The 16,570-nt window shown below is 37.6% G+C and overlaps 8 protein-coding genes across 8 annotated transcripts; 5 read left to right on the top strand and 3 right to left on the bottom strand. All coding sequences in view use genetic code 12, as the record gives it.

Annotated features, from left to right (window-relative positions):
• CORT_0A06570 (Eno1 enolase) lies at nucleotides 1–1,178 on the top strand (the record flags this gene model as incomplete). Its single annotated transcript, XM_003866435.2, has 1 exon — nucleotides 1–1,178. A coding segment is annotated over one exon (1,178 nt), but the record flags the coding sequence as incomplete, so codon positions are not given.
• Nucleotides 1,179–1,218: 40 nt separating this feature from the next.
• CORT_0A06580 (kynureninase) lies at nucleotides 1,219–2,604 on the bottom strand (the record flags this gene model as incomplete). Its single annotated transcript, XM_003866436.1, has 1 exon — nucleotides 1,219–2,604. The coding sequence occupies one exon, from the start codon at nucleotides 2,602–2,604 to the stop codon at nucleotides 1,219–1,221; it is 1,386 nt and encodes a 461-aa protein (XP_003866484.1).
• Nucleotides 2,605–2,721: 117 nt separating this feature from the next.
• Nucleotides 2,722–3,320, top strand: CORT_0A06590 (Aps3 protein; the record flags this gene model as incomplete). Its single annotated transcript, XM_003866437.1, has 2 exons — nucleotides 2,722–2,743; nucleotides 2,794–3,320. The coding sequence occupies 2 exons, from the start codon at nucleotides 2,722–2,724 to the stop codon at nucleotides 3,318–3,320; spliced, it is 549 nt and encodes a 182-aa protein (XP_003866485.1).
• Nucleotides 3,321–3,367: 47 nt separating this feature from the next.
• On the bottom strand, nucleotides 3,368–3,811 carry CORT_0A06600 (Cbp4 protein; the record flags this gene model as incomplete). Its single annotated transcript, XM_003866438.1, has 1 exon — nucleotides 3,368–3,811. The coding sequence occupies one exon, from the start codon at nucleotides 3,809–3,811 to the stop codon at nucleotides 3,368–3,370; it is 444 nt and encodes a 147-aa protein (XP_003866486.1).
• An 875-nt stretch (nucleotides 3,812–4,686) lies between these two features.
• CORT_0A06610 (hypothetical protein) lies at nucleotides 4,687–6,264 on the top strand (the record flags this gene model as incomplete). The annotated part of the gene is made up of 1 exon (XM_003866439.1): nucleotides 4,687–6,264. The coding sequence occupies one exon, from the start codon at nucleotides 4,687–4,689 to the stop codon at nucleotides 6,262–6,264; it is 1,578 nt and encodes a 525-aa protein (XP_003866487.1).
• An 892-nt stretch (nucleotides 6,265–7,156) lies between these two features.
• Nucleotides 7,157–9,685, top strand: CORT_0A06620 (Upc2 transcriptional regulator; the record flags this gene model as incomplete). The annotated part of the gene is made up of 1 exon (XM_003866440.1): nucleotides 7,157–9,685. The coding sequence occupies one exon, from the start codon at nucleotides 7,157–7,159 to the stop codon at nucleotides 9,683–9,685; it is 2,529 nt and encodes an 842-aa protein (XP_003866488.1).
• A 967-nt stretch (nucleotides 9,686–10,652) lies between these two features.
• On the top strand, nucleotides 10,653–11,228 carry CORT_0A06630 (Cdc42 Rho-type GTPase; the record flags this gene model as incomplete). Its single annotated transcript, XM_003866441.1, has 1 exon — nucleotides 10,653–11,228. One exon carries the CDS (start codon nucleotides 10,653–10,655, stop codon nucleotides 11,226–11,228), a length of 576 nt encoding a protein of 191 aa, XP_003866489.1.
• Nucleotides 11,229–13,733: 2,505 nt separating this feature from the next.
• CORT_0A06650 (hypothetical protein) lies at nucleotides 13,734–15,599 on the bottom strand (the record flags this gene model as incomplete). The annotated part of the gene is made up of 1 exon (XM_003866442.1): nucleotides 13,734–15,599. One exon carries the CDS (start codon nucleotides 15,597–15,599, stop codon nucleotides 13,734–13,736), a length of 1,866 nt encoding a protein of 621 aa, XP_003866490.1.
• Nucleotides 15,600–16,570: the final 971 nt, after the last annotated feature.

Genomic DNA, 16,570 nt, shown 5'->3' on the forward strand with positions numbered 1-16,570 from the left:
AATTGAGAGATGGAGATAAATCCAAATGGTTAGGTAAAGGTGTTTTGAAAGCTGTTGCCAACGTTAATGATATTATTGCTCCAGCTTTGATCAAGGCCAACATTGACGTCACTGACCAAGCCAAGATTGATGAATTTTTGTTGAAATTGGATGGTACTCCAAACAAATCTAAATTGGGAGCTAATGCCATCTTGGGTGTTTCATTGGCTGCTGCTAAGGCTGGTGCTGCTGAAAAGAATGTCCCATTGTACAAACACATTGCTGACATCTCCAAGGCCAAGCAAGATAAATACGTTTTGCCAGTTCCATTCCAAAACGTCTTGAACGGTGGTTCTCACGCTGGTGGTGACTTGGCTTTCCAAGAATTTATGATTGTTCCATCAGGTGCTCCAACTTTCAGTGAAGGTTTGAGAATTGGTTCAGAAGTCTACCACAACTTGAAATCTTTGACCAAGAAGAAATACGGTCAATCTGCTGGTAATGTTGGTGATGAAGGTGGTGTTGCTCCAGATATCAAGACTGCTCAAGAAGCTTTGGATTTGATTGTTGATGCTATTGAAGCTGCTGGTTACACCGGTAAAGTTGATATTGCCATGGATGTTGCTTCATCTGAATTCTACAAAGATGGTAAATACGACTTGGACTTCAAGAACCCAGACTCTGACAAATCTAAATGGTTAACTGGTCCTCAATTGGCTGAATTATACGGTGAATTGTTGCAAAAATACCCAATTGTTTCCATCGAAGATCCATTTGCTGAAGACGACTGGGAAGCATGGAGCCACTTCTTCTCCAAGGTTGAAGGTAAGACCCAAATTGTTGGTGATGACTTGACTGTTACCAACCCACTCAGAATCAAAAAGGCTATTGAAACCAAGGCTGCTGATGCTTTGTTGTTGAAGGTTAATCAAATTGGTTCATTGACTGAATCTATCCAAGCCGCCAATGACTCATATGCTGCTGGTTGGGGTGTCATGGTCTCACACAGATCTGGTGAAACCGAAGACACTTTCATTGCTGACTTGTCTGTTGGTATCAGATCAGGTCAAATCAAGACCGGTGCTCCAGCTAGATCCGAGAGATTGGCTAAGTTGAACCAAATCTTGAGAATCGAAGAAGAGTTGGGAGACAAGGCTATCTACGCTGGTAAGGATTTCCACACTGCTCAAACTTTGTAAGTGAATAGCAGATTGTAAGAAGATATTGTGTATTGTCTATTTACACGTAGTCAGATGCTATACTCTCCAATGCTTCAAATAAACGTTCGATGGCAATGTATGTTTCCTCGAATGTGTTGTACATTGGCAATGGTGCTAATCTGATGACATCGGGTCTTCTTTCGTCACAAATAATGGCGTGTTTGTGCAAGTAGTCAAAGACTCTCTCCATCACATTCTCAGCTTTGTCCTCTCTATGTGGTTGGAAGAGGACACTAAGTTGCGCTCCTCTGTCATTTGGTGATAATGGAGTTAAAATCTTGAACCCAAATTGAGAATCATCAGTGCTACCCTGTGGGATATAGTACTTACTACTTGTTAACAAACCCTGCAAAAACTGGGTGAGCTTCACTGATTTCTCACGCAATGTCTTAACTCCACCAACTTTTTCAAACACCTGCAATGACGATTGTAAAGCCACGCAATCAATAACGCTTGGGTTCAGTTGTCTATAACTCAATGCTGAAGCAATGGGATCAAATTTTTCCAACATTTTAAATCTATCTGCACTATTATTTCCCCACCAACCTGCCAACCTAGGCCTATATTGTGTGGCGGTATTGTCTTTTGTATGCTTTTCATGAACAAATATTCCGGCAATGGCACCAGGTCCAGCATTGAGATACTTGTAGGAGCACCAAGCGGCAAAGTCTATATCCCAATCATGTAATTGAAGAGGTACATTACCCACAGCATGAGCTAAATCCCAACCAACAACAATCTCTGGAGCTTTGGCCTTAACGTGGTTTGTGATTCCCTTGATATCAAAGAATTGACCTGTGTAGTATTGTATACCTGGAAAACAAACAAGAGCAATTTCATTCAAATTAGCATCAATGGTTGACAAAATGGACTCGGTTTTCAAGTACGTCTCACCTTTCGGTATTTCCACCTGAATCAAATGCGAATCATTATACCCGTGTAATTTGACTATATTCAAAAACGCATAATAGTCGGAGGGAAATGCTTGCTTTTCGAAAAGAATTTTTGTTCTATTACCTTCTGGTTTATAGAAATGGGTAAGCAATGCATTCAAGTTTGATGTCAATGATCCCATAATTGCCACCTCATTTTCGTTTGCACCAACCAATGGTGCCAACAACGGTACACAAGGTAAATCGATATCAACCCAATCGGTCAGTTTTGCAAGCGGGTGATTGAAATGTGCTTCGACTCCACGCATTGACCATGCTTTTAATTCATTGTTTATTGCTGTCGATGTTTGTTTCGGCATTAATCCGAGCGAATTTCCACATAAATAGATTGATTCGGTGCTCTTTGCAAATTTGTCATTATTGATACCGAGTGATTCAAATGTGGGGATGAAGAAGTCATCTTTATAGGTTGGATGCTTCTTGTCCAACTCTTTTGCTTGCTCGAGCGACATATATATCGTGTGTGTTAGAGGTGTCACAAGTGGTGTGGAAAATTACGAAATTCAAATTATCCGATATGGAAATAAACGCACTTTAACTTCGTCATACAAGCCCATATACGCTATACCATGATTCACTCAGTACTCATATGTATGTTGAACTCTAAACGATACGTTTGATCATTTACTAACGACATTCAGTCAATAACGATGGTGTCCCCAGACTAATGAAGTTTTACACCAATGTCGATATACCGACGCAAAAGTTACTTCTTCAACAAGTACACCAATTAATATCAGTACGAACAGCTCAGGAATGTTCATTCATAACACCACCAAAACTTCTTGAAGATTTAGATGATATCAAAGTCATTTATCGTCACTACGCAACCTTATACTTTGTGTTTATTGTCGACGATCAAGAATCAGAATTGGGTATATTGGATCTAATTCAAGTATTTGTTGAATGTTTGGATAAGTGTTTTACAAATGTTTGTGAATTGGATCTAGTGTTTGGTTGGCAAGTGTTGCAGACCGTTTTGGAGGAAATTGTGCAAGGTGGGATGGTAATTGATACAAATATAGGTAGAATCGTTTCTGCTGTTGATGAAGCCAATAGTCAGAGTAGTAATGGTGGGCCCGGTGTTAGTGGTAGCAGTGCCGCCGCTTCAATTAGCCAATCCATTTTGCTGTCGTTGTCTAGAGATAGAGGGTTCTGGAGTAGGTAAATAAGATTTATAACTATGTACAGATTAAATGGCTAAGCTTGCCTGTTTCACTTTGAGAATATATTCCACCACGATTTCTTTCTCTTCTGCTCTTGTAACAACTGTTCAAGCTCCTTCGACTCTTCGACACTCTTGTTGATTGCCGCCTTTTGTGCATCTTCAGCTTTTGTCTTGTGAAATAATTCTTTATCAACCAACTCCATACTTAAATTTCGTTGTTCCTTCTCCAACGGAGATCCAATAGGACCAGTTTTCCAAATAGGGTCATTTGACGCAGCAGTTTGTTTAACAATTTCCATTAACCTCTGCTGTTCCTTTTGCCTTAGCTCCTTATTTCTTTCATATTCGGCTCTGATTTCGGGTGAAAATTGGGAAATCAACTTCTCATCTGATGGTCTAATTGTTTGATATAGCAATACACCGGTTCCTATTATGCACGCGCCGGCGAAGTAAACTCGTGCCCATCTGTACCAAAGTGGTTTTGCAGACATAATTTTAGGTATCTGTGTAGCTGCGTCTAGAGTGTAGGAGCTGATTGGATACTACAATGAGTTGATTGTCAATCACAGGTCAGATATTGGTCAGAAATTTTCTTTACTGAGATGGTAGCGTGTTATCAATTTAGCGGTTAACTTAATAAAAGGTAAAGTTCGAACATTAAAGTTCAAGGATACTTGATTAGTTGCTCCTATGTGGTAAATAGGGTTTCGAAAGTTGAAAATACAATGTACGACTTGCAGACAAATAACTTAGCCGACATTCACCGTCTAGTGGGAAGAACCAAAGTGCTATTAAATGGAGTGCCTCACGCCAGAGAGTCAACCAACACATCCATGTGTAGATGAATTTGACTCGGGAAGTGGAATGTGAGATTAGATAGACTAAACGTAAAGTTTTGTCTAAATCATTGAATTCAACTCTGCTTCAATGCAACTGCTGCTAAAGACCGCCTGACTGTCGATCAAGCCAGTGTTTAACTTGAAGAGAATAGAAGGATAGAAGATCATTGAGGTAGTACCACCTGCAAAAGCAACGAACCAGGTTGATTGGAGTGTAGCGTGTTAATGGGATTACAGTTTGGACCATTTCAATGCATTTAACCATAAGTTAAAATTGCCCCAAAGTTCATGCAAAAATTTTGACTAAATTTTGAGGTGCAGATACTTGGTGCTAGATATCACTGTTGATATAGCTGGCTCTGTAAATCTTAAATTATGGTGCGATGAATTGGGGGAATTTTCCCGTTTGGTAGTTGGGATTAAAGTGATCCAATGTGCTATTTATGAACAGGATGATGACTTATATAAGGTTTAAAATATCACCCCAGGAGAATGGAGAGTGATGCTTTTAGGGAGCACCTCACAAGATGATTGAGAAGAACGAGCCGGAAATATCGCCAAAAATTGAGCCAGTCGTTTCATTTACCCAAGAGGACTTAAAAGACAAACACAAACATGTCTTGACGACCATTGTGTCTCCTGGGAGAAAAGGAATTGAGATTACAAACAATGTTGATCTCGCTATGAAGTTTGCTATCGAGCACAAGGGTGAAGCTAAGCCATTAGATCCAGCCACCGATAAAAGGATCTTGCGCAAGATTGATAGGTACTTGCTTCCTGTTATGTGCTTATTATACTGTTTTCAATTCATGGATAAGTTGAGCACCAGCTACAGTGCTATTTTAGGATTGAGAACCGAATTACATATGAAGGGAGATATGTATAGTTGGACATCAACTTGCTTCTACCTTGGATACTTGGCTTTTGAGTTCCCTGCCTCGCTACTCCTTCAACGGTTCCCAGTTACCAAAACTGTGAGTGTATTTGTCATCCTATGGGGAATGATTCTAGCTTTATGCTCGGTTCCGAAATATGCAGGATTTGTTGCATTGAGGACAATCTTGGGAATGTTGGAGCTGTCGGTCACACCTGCATTTACTATCATTACTTCTCAATGGTACAAGAAAGATGAGCAATTCTTGAGAACGACCTGGTGGTTTGCTTCAAATGGCATTGGCGGTGACCTTGGAAGTTTGGTTGCTTACGGTTTATACAAACACCAGGACTCTTATACTTTGCCAGCATGGAAGCTAGTGTTTGTTGTAACTGGTGTTTTGACAGTCTTTTTGGGCTTTGTGATTATGTTTCACATTCCTGACACGCCAACTGGGGCATGGTTTCTTACTGAAGAAGAGAAAGTTTTGGTGGTTGAAAGGATTAGGTCCAATCAGCAAGGTTTTGGTAACCCCAGATTCAAGAAGGAACAATTCATTGAAGCTTTAACAGATCATAGAACATGGTTGTTTTTTATTTTTTCAATTGCAAACAACATTCCCAATGGAGGTATGACAACATTTAGAACAATTTTGCTTAATGAACAATTTGGCTTTGACACAGCACAGGCTCTCTTGATGCAAATGCCATCAGGTGGAGTTGAAATTGTCGGATGTGTTTTGTTTGCGTGGTTACTGCGGTTTCTCAAATCGCGTATGTTAATGACTATCTTTGTTGCAATGATTACTGTCATGGGAGAGTGCCTATTGGCATTTGCACCTACGAAACAAGGAAAGCTTGCTGGGCTTTACATATACAATGTCTTTTCTCTTTGTTTCATTTGCCTTCAATCTCAAGTTTCTTCTTCAGTTGCTGGTCATACAAAGAAAATCACGGTCAATGCTGTATTTCTAATAGGTTATTGTGTTGGAAATCTAATTGGTCCACAAATCTTCTTAGACAGTCAAGCCCCTGTGTATTCTGGAGGAAAAATTGGTATTGTTGTTTCTGGTGTTGCCGCTCTAGTGTGCTTGATCCTCATTTACATCTCTTATTATTTGGACAATAAGAGACGTGATGCGTTACCCCCAGTTGATATGAGCAAGACTGAGAACTACGAGTTTGCTGACTTAACTGATAAACAGAATCCAAACTTTAGATATGCGCTTTAGGTAACATGTTCTTTTCACACTTGAGATATACAAGAATGTAGTTACCTCGTTATTCTTATATCTGTACCCAGGTGCGCGGCGGTACTATGTATCTACATATTTGGTTTTATGTGATAACTGATACGTGCATTAAGAATCTTTTACTTTGAAAATTCCCTCGGCCGAGTTATGAATTAACAAAAACCTTGATGAAAGCGCTACGTAGCAACAATGTAACGGCTTTTGGAATTTACTGCATTGTGGCTTAGACGTTACAGGAATACACGAATACACATCCGGAGTAGTCTTGGTCTTGGAAAAATAGGGGATACTTATAATTACGACTCTTCCGAATCTGGCGATATTCTCGGAAGTGACTAAATTCCGTTTCTCGCTTTTGTACGCTCTGTCTCACTTTGCCTCTTCTGTATTCTTTTCGTCGTATAAATTGAAAACAAAAATTACACGAAATAAAGAAAATTCTTTTGTTGTTTTATACGACGAGACTACTATACACTATTCAATTTTCAATAAGTGACATCATCATTGGATAGGAAAGAGAAGAAGCGGACATAACACAGTCAAGAGTACAAATAATCAGTGAATCACGCACTATTAGCCACATACACAGCCTTCAATACATCGTCACACTTGGTGCGGATTTAGGCTCTGTCCAATTGCGTTTTCTATATATACAGAGACGCAAGAATTCTTCGCCCAAAGGGACAACACTTTCGTTTATTATTATTAAAAGGGATTAAACTGATCTGGGTTCGGTATTGCAGCAACGTTCAACATCTTGCTGTTTTTAGGGTACCACTATCCAAGTAGGAACATAAACATTGACTCTTAGGGCATAGTTCAACATTTTGTTAGCCTAACTATCTTTTACAGCTACGCGTCATTGTTTGGTATGTCACAGCAAGGAGTTGCAGCAGCCAATGAGCACTTTGTGAAAGAGGGAAAAGAGGAGAGCTCCAGACTGAGAGAGAGTTCAGGTTCCATTGATGATGCTTTGGGCCCTTTTCCAAACGCGTCAAGTTCGTCGCCTGAAGTAGTCAAGAAAAACTCCAAAGCGTCCACCGGGAAACGTAAATACCATCAAAAATCAAGATCTGGTTGTTCTACATGTAAGAAACGTCGTGTGAAATGTGATGAACAGAAACCTCTTTGTGGGAATTGTGTCAAATTGAAATTGGAGTGTGGGTATTTATACATGGATCCAGATGAAGATGCACCACCAGTAAAGAAGCCAAAAATGGTCCAGGCAGAGTCAGAACTAAAGATGAAGAAGGTGAGAACTAAGAAGGCAAAGAAGACTGCTGTTAAATCTGAGGGCGATGACGTGGGAGATAACTATTCAGATGCAACTTCAACTAGAAATAGCAGTATTGACCAAAGGTCTTTAGATGACTTAAATTCATCCGCAGCTACACAACAAGCAACTCCGTCATTAACACCAAGTCCAAACACAACACAGACAAGTGTGAACGGTGCACAACCACCGATGAACCTGATGGCAAACACGGGCCAGCTGATGAATAATCCCTTGAATGCGTTGTCATCTGGACTACTAAGTGCTGGGAACTTGAATAATTTAAACATTGCCCATTTGGTCAACAATTTAGCGGGTATGGGCAGTGGTGATGCAGGAAACAATTTGGGCAATTTAATGAATCTTGGTAACTTGGCAAGTTTATCAAACTTGGCAACATTGGCACAGTTGCCTATTGACTTGAGTAATTTGGCTGGTTTGTTTGGTGGGAATGGAGCTCCAGTTGTAGGGGGTGGTGCAACGGGATCAGGATCAGGATCTGGTGCTGGTGCTGGTGCTGGTGCTGGACTAATTGATCAATTAGCTGCCGCAGCAATGAGTGGTACTAGTGGATTACCTTTGGACGAATTGTTGAATGGGCAACTGCAACAACAACCTCAACAACTACCACGAGATCAATTGAACCTGACACAATCAAACCAGCCACAATCTCAATATCGATCAAACTCAAGCGAAAATCGACAGTTTGAACAGTCCCAAGCGCGACCATTTCAACAACAAGATATTGATGAAAATGCTATAGAGGAGACCATTAATTTGGGCACTCAAGGTTCAGCATCTTCACCACAATTTAATATTCCTCCGGATACGCCGTCAGCAACAAATCCAGGAACGCTACCTAATATTGCCCCAAACCAAACCCTGCTGATCCCATCATCGGTACCATTGAATAACCGAACCATGGCACAAGCTATGAATTCAAGCACCTTGAATATGTTGGATTTGAAGCTAATGTTTCATTATACTTCACAGGTTGCCAACACAATTACTGGTGCCGGTATTTCTGAAACGAATATATGGATTCATGATATCCCAATGTTGGCATTTGAACATCCATTTTTAATGCATTCAATATTGGCATTCAGTGCTACTCATTTATCACGAACAGAAAAGGGATTGGATCAATGTGTAACTTGTCATAGAGGTGACGCATTAAGACTATTAAGAGAGGCTGTGCTAAATATCAATGCTGATAATACTGACGCGTTAGTTGCAAGTGCATTGATTCTAATTATGGACTCATTGGCCAATGCATCATTTCCCTCGTCAACTTCCCCCAAATCTTTACCAGCGTCAGCATGGATTTTCCATGTCAAAGGTGCAGCAACAATTTTGACTGCAGTATGGCCATTAACTGAAGCTTCCAGATTTTATAAATTTATTAGTGTTGATTTGGGTGATTTGGGTGATATTATCAATCAAAAAGCAAACTTAAATGCAGGCAATCCCAATGGCTCTGCTTCCAGTGGTAGTGGTGAACGCTTCTATGCTGATCTTGAATGCCATGATGCTGATATTGCTGATTTGTTCCCTGTCGAAATTGATTCCCCTTATTTGATTACATTGGCATACTTGAATAAATTGCATAAAGAGAGGTACAAGTCGGATTTTATATTACGAATATTTGCATTTCCCGCTTTATTAGATAAACAATTTATGACATTATTGATGTCGGGAGATATCAAATCAATGAGAATAATGAGATCATATTACAAGTTGTTGCGTTCTTTTACTATGGAAATGAAGGATAAAGTATGGTTTTTGGAAGGAGTTGCTCAAGTGTTGCCACTGAATGTTGAAGAATACGCTGGTGGAGCTGGTGGTATGCATATGATGATGGATTTCTTGGGTGGGGGACCTGACATTGTTGATGATTACGGAAATGAGTTTGATAGTGGGGAAGAGCAGGAAGAGTTGAACGGGGTAACTAATGACAATAATGATGAGAACAAAAGTAGCACGAATATTAATGGTGGTGGTAGTGGTACCACTAAACGAACAAAAATGAATTTGAATGAAATGACTAATACGAATAATCTACCTAGTGATATAACTAGAGAGTTGGATATAATGCAAGGAGATCAAGGGTTTATCAACTTGAAATGAGTTTTATGTGTATATATGTATTTAATAATAAGAACCAAACGGACGTTTATATTGTTTTCGTACAAATTTGTTGACTACTCTCCAAGACAGCTTATGTATATCTCGTGTGTGGGGATGCAAGAGTGATGAAACGTGTATGATCATTATGCCCAATGTGTTAAAACCCTGCCAATCAATCAACCTGTTGTGTCAGTAATCAAATAATAAAATCCACGCGACAAAAATATAAGATTTGAGACATTAACAGAAATAAACAATAAACATTCTCAGACACGACGACACAACCAACGGAATGTAAATTAACAACATGTATATGTATATACATCTACGTGTGTAAATCCGTTTAATCCGTGTGCTTCATTAAAGAGTGTTGTAGACGTGTATCATCATAATAAGTTATGTCAAAGAAAAAGTTTTAAGCTGTTGTAAATTACTAAGTCTGGAATCTTGAATGTGTGTTTCTCTCCTATTATAAAAATTATCAACATACAATCAATCAATCAATTCAATCAACAAAATCAAAACGAACAAAAATTTTTAAAATTCGAAAGAGGAAAATCCACACAACAAACAACGAACAACAAACAACAGAGCACAGACAACAGCTGGTTATCTTGATCAAAATAAACCATTATTCCTATTACACTCACTTAATATATTGCTTCAAAGAGGACTAATCCATTACCCTTTTTTTGTATAATCACTATCGATTCATTTCACTCATAACTAATATCTATCAACAATCTATTTTTATACCACCACAATTTTTTATTATTCCCGCAAACTTTGCATTCTCTTGCCAAAAACAAACACAAGAGAATTCTATTACCCAGCCATATATTACTAGGAATCATCACTCATATATCAAACTACTATCTCCTTTTTGCCCAGTGAAGAACCTAACAAATAACGTTTTAAAGTCTAATCCCCTACCCCAGTAAAACCTCATTATTAAAGATATTCAGTCATGCAAACCATAAAATGTGTTGTTGTTGGTGATGGTGCAGTTGGAAAAACATGTTTATTAATATCATACACCACGAGTAAATTCCCTGCTGACTATGTCCCCACAGTATTTGACAATTATGCCGTGACGGTAATGATTGGTGATGAACCTTTTACTTTGGGATTATTTGATACTGCAGGACAAGAAGATTACGATAGATTGAGACCATTGTCTTATCCGTCAACTGATGTTTTCCTTGTATGTTTTTCAGTTATTGCACCAGCATCATTTGAAAATGTTAAAGAAAAATGGTTTCCTGAAGTACATCATCATTGTCCTGGAGTTCCATGTTTAATTGTTGGTACTCAAACTGATTTACGAAATGATGATGTTATATTACAAAGATTACAAAGACAAAAATTGTCACCAATTACTCCTGAACAAGGTGAAAAATTGGCCAAGGAATTAAGAGCTGTCAAATATGTTGAATGTTCAGCATTGACGCAAAGAGGATTGAAGACTGTTTTTGATGAAGCTATCGTTGCCGCTTTGGAACCACCAGTTATAAAGAAGTCTAAAAAGTGCGTTGTTTTGTAAATGAAAAAGGAAAGCATGCAAGAGAAAGATTAAGAAAACAAATGAACTATACATAAACTTATTGAAGAAGGAAATGCACAAGCATAAAGAATTGTACACTCAATTATGGTACGACTGGACTTGGGAATTGCAAATATCACAACAACCAAAGATAGGTCTAAGTTAAGAAAAGAGTAACAAACATTACAAGATAGGAATATTCTTCTAGTCATAGATATGATGTATTTTTTTATAAGACTTTAACAATTTTATAATACTTTTTACGAACAAACATTTCTTTATCTAGCCCAAACAACAAATCTTTATATGCTTTATATCTAGTTTTTGAAAGATAAAGCCTCTATGATTTTGTGTCTTGAATTGTCCCTGTACCGTGGTTGCCAGTTCTGCATTTACAAAGCAGCTTGATGCCACAACTTTCTCCACAATCATTTGACTTTCCTTTAAAGCACGTAAGAATAACCCAACACAGACACCCAAATTGGACCATCTTCTCTTAACATGACCCAATTTTGTCATTTTTCCTTCCTTCTCCTCCCGCACCAAAATGGAGCTTTGGGAATAACCAATTAAAGCACCTACAAGGGTGCTTCCTTTTAAAGACCATCTTATCGACTTATCAAATGAAACACTTATTCCCTGGCTCAGTCTGTTTCCACCACACAAATCGCGTAAACTATTAGCGTAGAATGGTTTGGGTTGAGCCTGGGTTCCAAATGTAGACATTTGCACCCTTTTTGCGTTAAATCAAATTTTGCTATTTGCCCTATAAGGATAAAGGTAGATTTGATGAAATTAATTATTATTACCGAACACTATTTAAAAAATTCTTTCCAATCTTTTTGTTTACGTTGGTTCATTTGGTGTCATTGACCCACCCCCATTTTTAACTACTGCAAAATTAAAAAAATTGATTTTCCGGTACTTACAAATGTTTTATATGTTGTAAATATGGAACGGTGGTGATTTAAATAATTCAGTTCCACTCTGTATGCATTTTGTAAAACTTGGAACTGAAAATTATTCGGATAGAAGGACTTGGTATGCATCTGGCACTTCTTTGCTGAAGAAGAAAAAGAAACCTGCTCATCCTGATGATGATAACGGGAAACTGTTTCATTCTTTTGTCATGACTTTGAATAACCAAGGTCTAGAATTTGGCATATTAATGTTTGGTCACTACCATAGATACCTGGGGGTTTTTGGAAAGAATTGTTTTCAATATGTCAGCAATATATGGAATTTGTGCCTCATGCGGTTATAAAAACGTTGGGATATTTGACCAAGCCTAGTCCTTGCATATTTGAGGTTTACTAGGAAGTTGATGATGATGATGAGATTAAGTGACATTTACCATTATGATATTCCACTCAAGTAAAACCGCCAAGATATTTCCCATTTGAATTGCTGACAAGTGTGTTCACATTAGACAAATTTCGGGGATTTACATTTCATTATTTCACACCCAAAAACATCAATTAGTGGCATAATTGGATATTTGTTTTACAGAACAAAAATTTTTCTGATGCTTGATTTAAGTGTAGGACACTTGGAAAGATCGGGTATTTTTTAACATAATGGCAGCGTTCAAATCAAAACTCGACTATTGTGTACAAATTCGATTTGATAAGGATTATTTTGTTTGGATGAAATCGCAAATTGCTGTTGTACGATTAATATGGAATGTACTCATTTTCAAATATTCTGTCGTATTGGGCCATATCCAAAAGAGAGTGACCTTGTTGCAAGTTTTGACTGGATTTTGATTATAGTCAAAAAAAAAAAAGGGAGGGTAGAGGGTGTGAATAGTAGTTGTGTTTACGAACTCGTTGTAGTTGTTTGATTTTGTAACTTATGAAATCGTTAAAAGAATACAAAAAGAGCCTTTTCTCTCTTGCATTGAAATCTTTCACGGTGAATGACAGTAGAAGGCATTTTCTTTATTCCTCAAAAGAAGACAAGAACCAAAGGCAAAAAGATTCTTTTTAGTATATGCTTTTTTCCATGAGAGACCAACGGTGTTGCACCCACTTCACCCACTCGTGGCTCCGCAATCGGTGTTGCATTTAATGCGTCTGCACAGCGGCTTAATAAGAAGCCCTTTTGGTGAAATTCACAGTAAACTGTACTTAACATTTCTTAAAAATTGCAATTGTTTGTATACTCATATTCAATTTATATTAAAGTAGAGACTTGATATTGTAAAAATATAAACAACAAATGTAAGCTAGCAAAAACATTAAATAAAAAGGTATAAGGAATTAAGTAATTAGTATTAGGGTTCTGGCTATAAGGGTTCCACTAACCAGTGTGGGAATACAACTTTCATCAAACAATTTAGAAAAAAAACAAAAAAACAAATAAAACGTAGCAACAACGAATAACGCCTGTATTGGAACATAACAACAGTGATAACATCAATCAATCAATAAATAAGAAAGCAGTGGAGGTGAAAGAAGAGACAACTCTCCACTTCACACTTTTCTCCCCTCCCACTTCGCTCCTCTACACCACTTCTTTTGGTGTTACCTTATTCTTTAACCAGTCTTTAACTGCAAAAAGTACCATCACCCAACTCATAAACAAGGTAATAAATCCCAACGATATATTCAAAGTAAACATTGCTGTTAACCCATAATATTCAAATGATAAAATCACAGGATCAGTCGATTCCATAAAAATTAATCCACCACATAATAAACTAAAAGCAACAATCAATTCAGTAATTGGTCGACTTGGTTTGGATAAATCTTTGGGTTTACTGGCATGTAATAACAAAAGAATATAAGTCAAGAATCGGAATGCACAACCAAGAACAAACAAGTTACCCCATTGAACGTGAATATCAGTTGATAATTGTGATGCTTGTTGGTGTTTTGACATGAGAATACCTGTCCAATAGATGGTAACTATAGGAAATGGATTAGGACTATAACCAGGACTAGCTTTGACAATATCTTTGGAATCAATTAAAGCGGCAACTGTTTCTTCTTCACTTTCTGAATGACCATTTGATGACAATTTTCTTAAATTAGCCACTGCTTGTTCAAATCGCCAATCTTGTAATTTCAATTCCGTAATAACACCACACAATCCACATCCAATGAAAATGAATGCAATTGAAGCATGTTGTAAATCTTTTGGTGACCACTCTCCACCAGCATTAGATAAATGTTCTAAAAAGATATTGGTTGATCCATAAAATAAGATTAATGAACTTTCAATCATTTCCATTGTCCAAAGACCTCTGTTTTGAAATCTAGTCCAGAAATTATGGACGTTACCTCTTTTAGCACTAACAAACTTATGATTCCAAGCCCATCCTTTGTTTGTGAAGGCCCCGCTATATCTTGCCAATGTAAGAATACCATATGCAAAAAAGACACCACCTTTAATAAAATGTGCTAATAAATTGAAAACTGATTTGCCCTGACCATAGACACAAAATGTAGCAACTCCAGTTGGAACCAAAACCAAGTAGTAAAAGAAATGACCCCAATTTAATAAGTTAAAGACAATATTGAAAATGCAGTGGAATTTGGTTTCCGCTACCCATGTTTTGAACTTTTGTAATTTTGTTGGTGGCGTAAATACCTTTTCATAGTTCAATGGAGCCGATTCAACCAGCAGTTGTTCATCGACATCCTCATCAGAATCAGAGCATCCGATTGGTGGTGAATGAAGGGTGAAATAAGAACCTCCATTGGCACTGGTGGGCGAAGCGCCGCCAGCACCAATAACAGAAGCAGAAGAGCCACCTGATTTTGGAGTTATGCTGGTAATCAAAGCAAAAACAAAGTGTAGAATAGTAGTGACAAATAAAATTCCAATCATTGAATTGTAAGCATTACCAGGGAAAATATCTGGTATCGAATTGACAAAAATAGTATAATTCAACATTGACAACACCATAATTACGGAATGTACCAACAATGTAGTAAGATACGTCTTTGTTAATCCCAAATTGTTAAAAATTAAAGCAATTGGGTAAACAATAAAGATTGAGATCAAACCCAAGACAATATGAATATACAAGGCAGGACGATGGTTTGATGGTACAGTGAAATAAGTAGTGGTGTTGTAATTCTCCCAAAAAAGACGTTCTTCTGGTAATAAATGGGTTTCCAAGATAGGTGCACCATGTTGATGTTTCATGACGTGGGGAGTTGGTTGTAGCGAAGCAATAGTTGCTGTAAACTCTGCACTGGCAGAAGAGTCACCATTGCTGGATGATGGTGAAGACACAATACTACCATGTACGTCTTCATGATCCCTCTCATTGTCGGTGCCCATACCCATATCTGTATCCATATCCATCGCTATGGATGCAGTAGTAGTGAATAGCAATAGTAGTATAGAAAGTGCTCTCATAGTTTTAATGAAGTGACGTCAGTTGGGTGTAAAATCAGATATCTATGTGGTTCCAACGGAATAATAGGGGATTGATTGTATGTGATTGCCTAGTCAATTGCAATTGTAGGTGATGCTGATAGATTCTTGTCGTAACAAATACCTCTCACTTTCACAGAATAATTTGCGCAATTTTCCAGCTGTGATGAGTATCCCAAGGGTATTCGATCTGAAAAGTCACTTTAAATCTGTTGGTTTTACAAAAATCAAAGTGATAGATCAATTGATTATGATGAAATCTTTGCAACCAAATTGGCTCAGATCGGTAAAGAGAAGGGAATCTGTGGACTATATATATACATCTACAAATAGAGGTCATAGTCATATAGTCATACAATATAATATTCATTACTAATTTATTTTTTTTCTTCGGCATTAAAAAAAAATAAATACAATGCGTCAAATACACAAAATATCAGAACAATAACTATGCATTTACACACATGTAATGTACGAATATATCCATAAATAGCAAACTAACAAACAAACAACATCCCGCACTCTATCTGCAATTGATGAAGAACACGGAAAACTCCACACACCATTGCACAAAAAAAACAAGGAGTATTTTGTAAACTGATTCGGGTCTATAGAGCAAATTAAGGTTATAAAAGAAAAGCTTAGGAAAAATTTAAAACGGGGTTCTATGCACAAGAGACTAAAAGACCCGTACTATATATATCTATATATATACGTGTGTGTGTGTGTGTGTGTGTGTATGATAGCATTTTTTCTATATACACGGACTTCCATTTTGACTGCGTTTACCTTCTGATATCTCAATAGTTTCTTTAGGTTCGATTTGGCAACCAAATGTTAAACAGACGGAGCCTAATTTCAAAGAAGCAAAAAAATACCCCTAATTTCTGGTCATTCATTAATTATATTATTATTCCATCCTATCCATAGCGCAATGTTTAAACCAGCTGGAT

Source organism: Candida orthopsilosis (assembly GCF_000315875.1).
Source record: "Candida orthopsilosis Co 90-125, chromosome 1 draft sequence".
NCBI lineage: Eukaryota > Fungi > Ascomycota > Pichiomycetes > Serinales > Debaryomycetaceae > Lodderomyces > Lodderomyces orthopsilosis.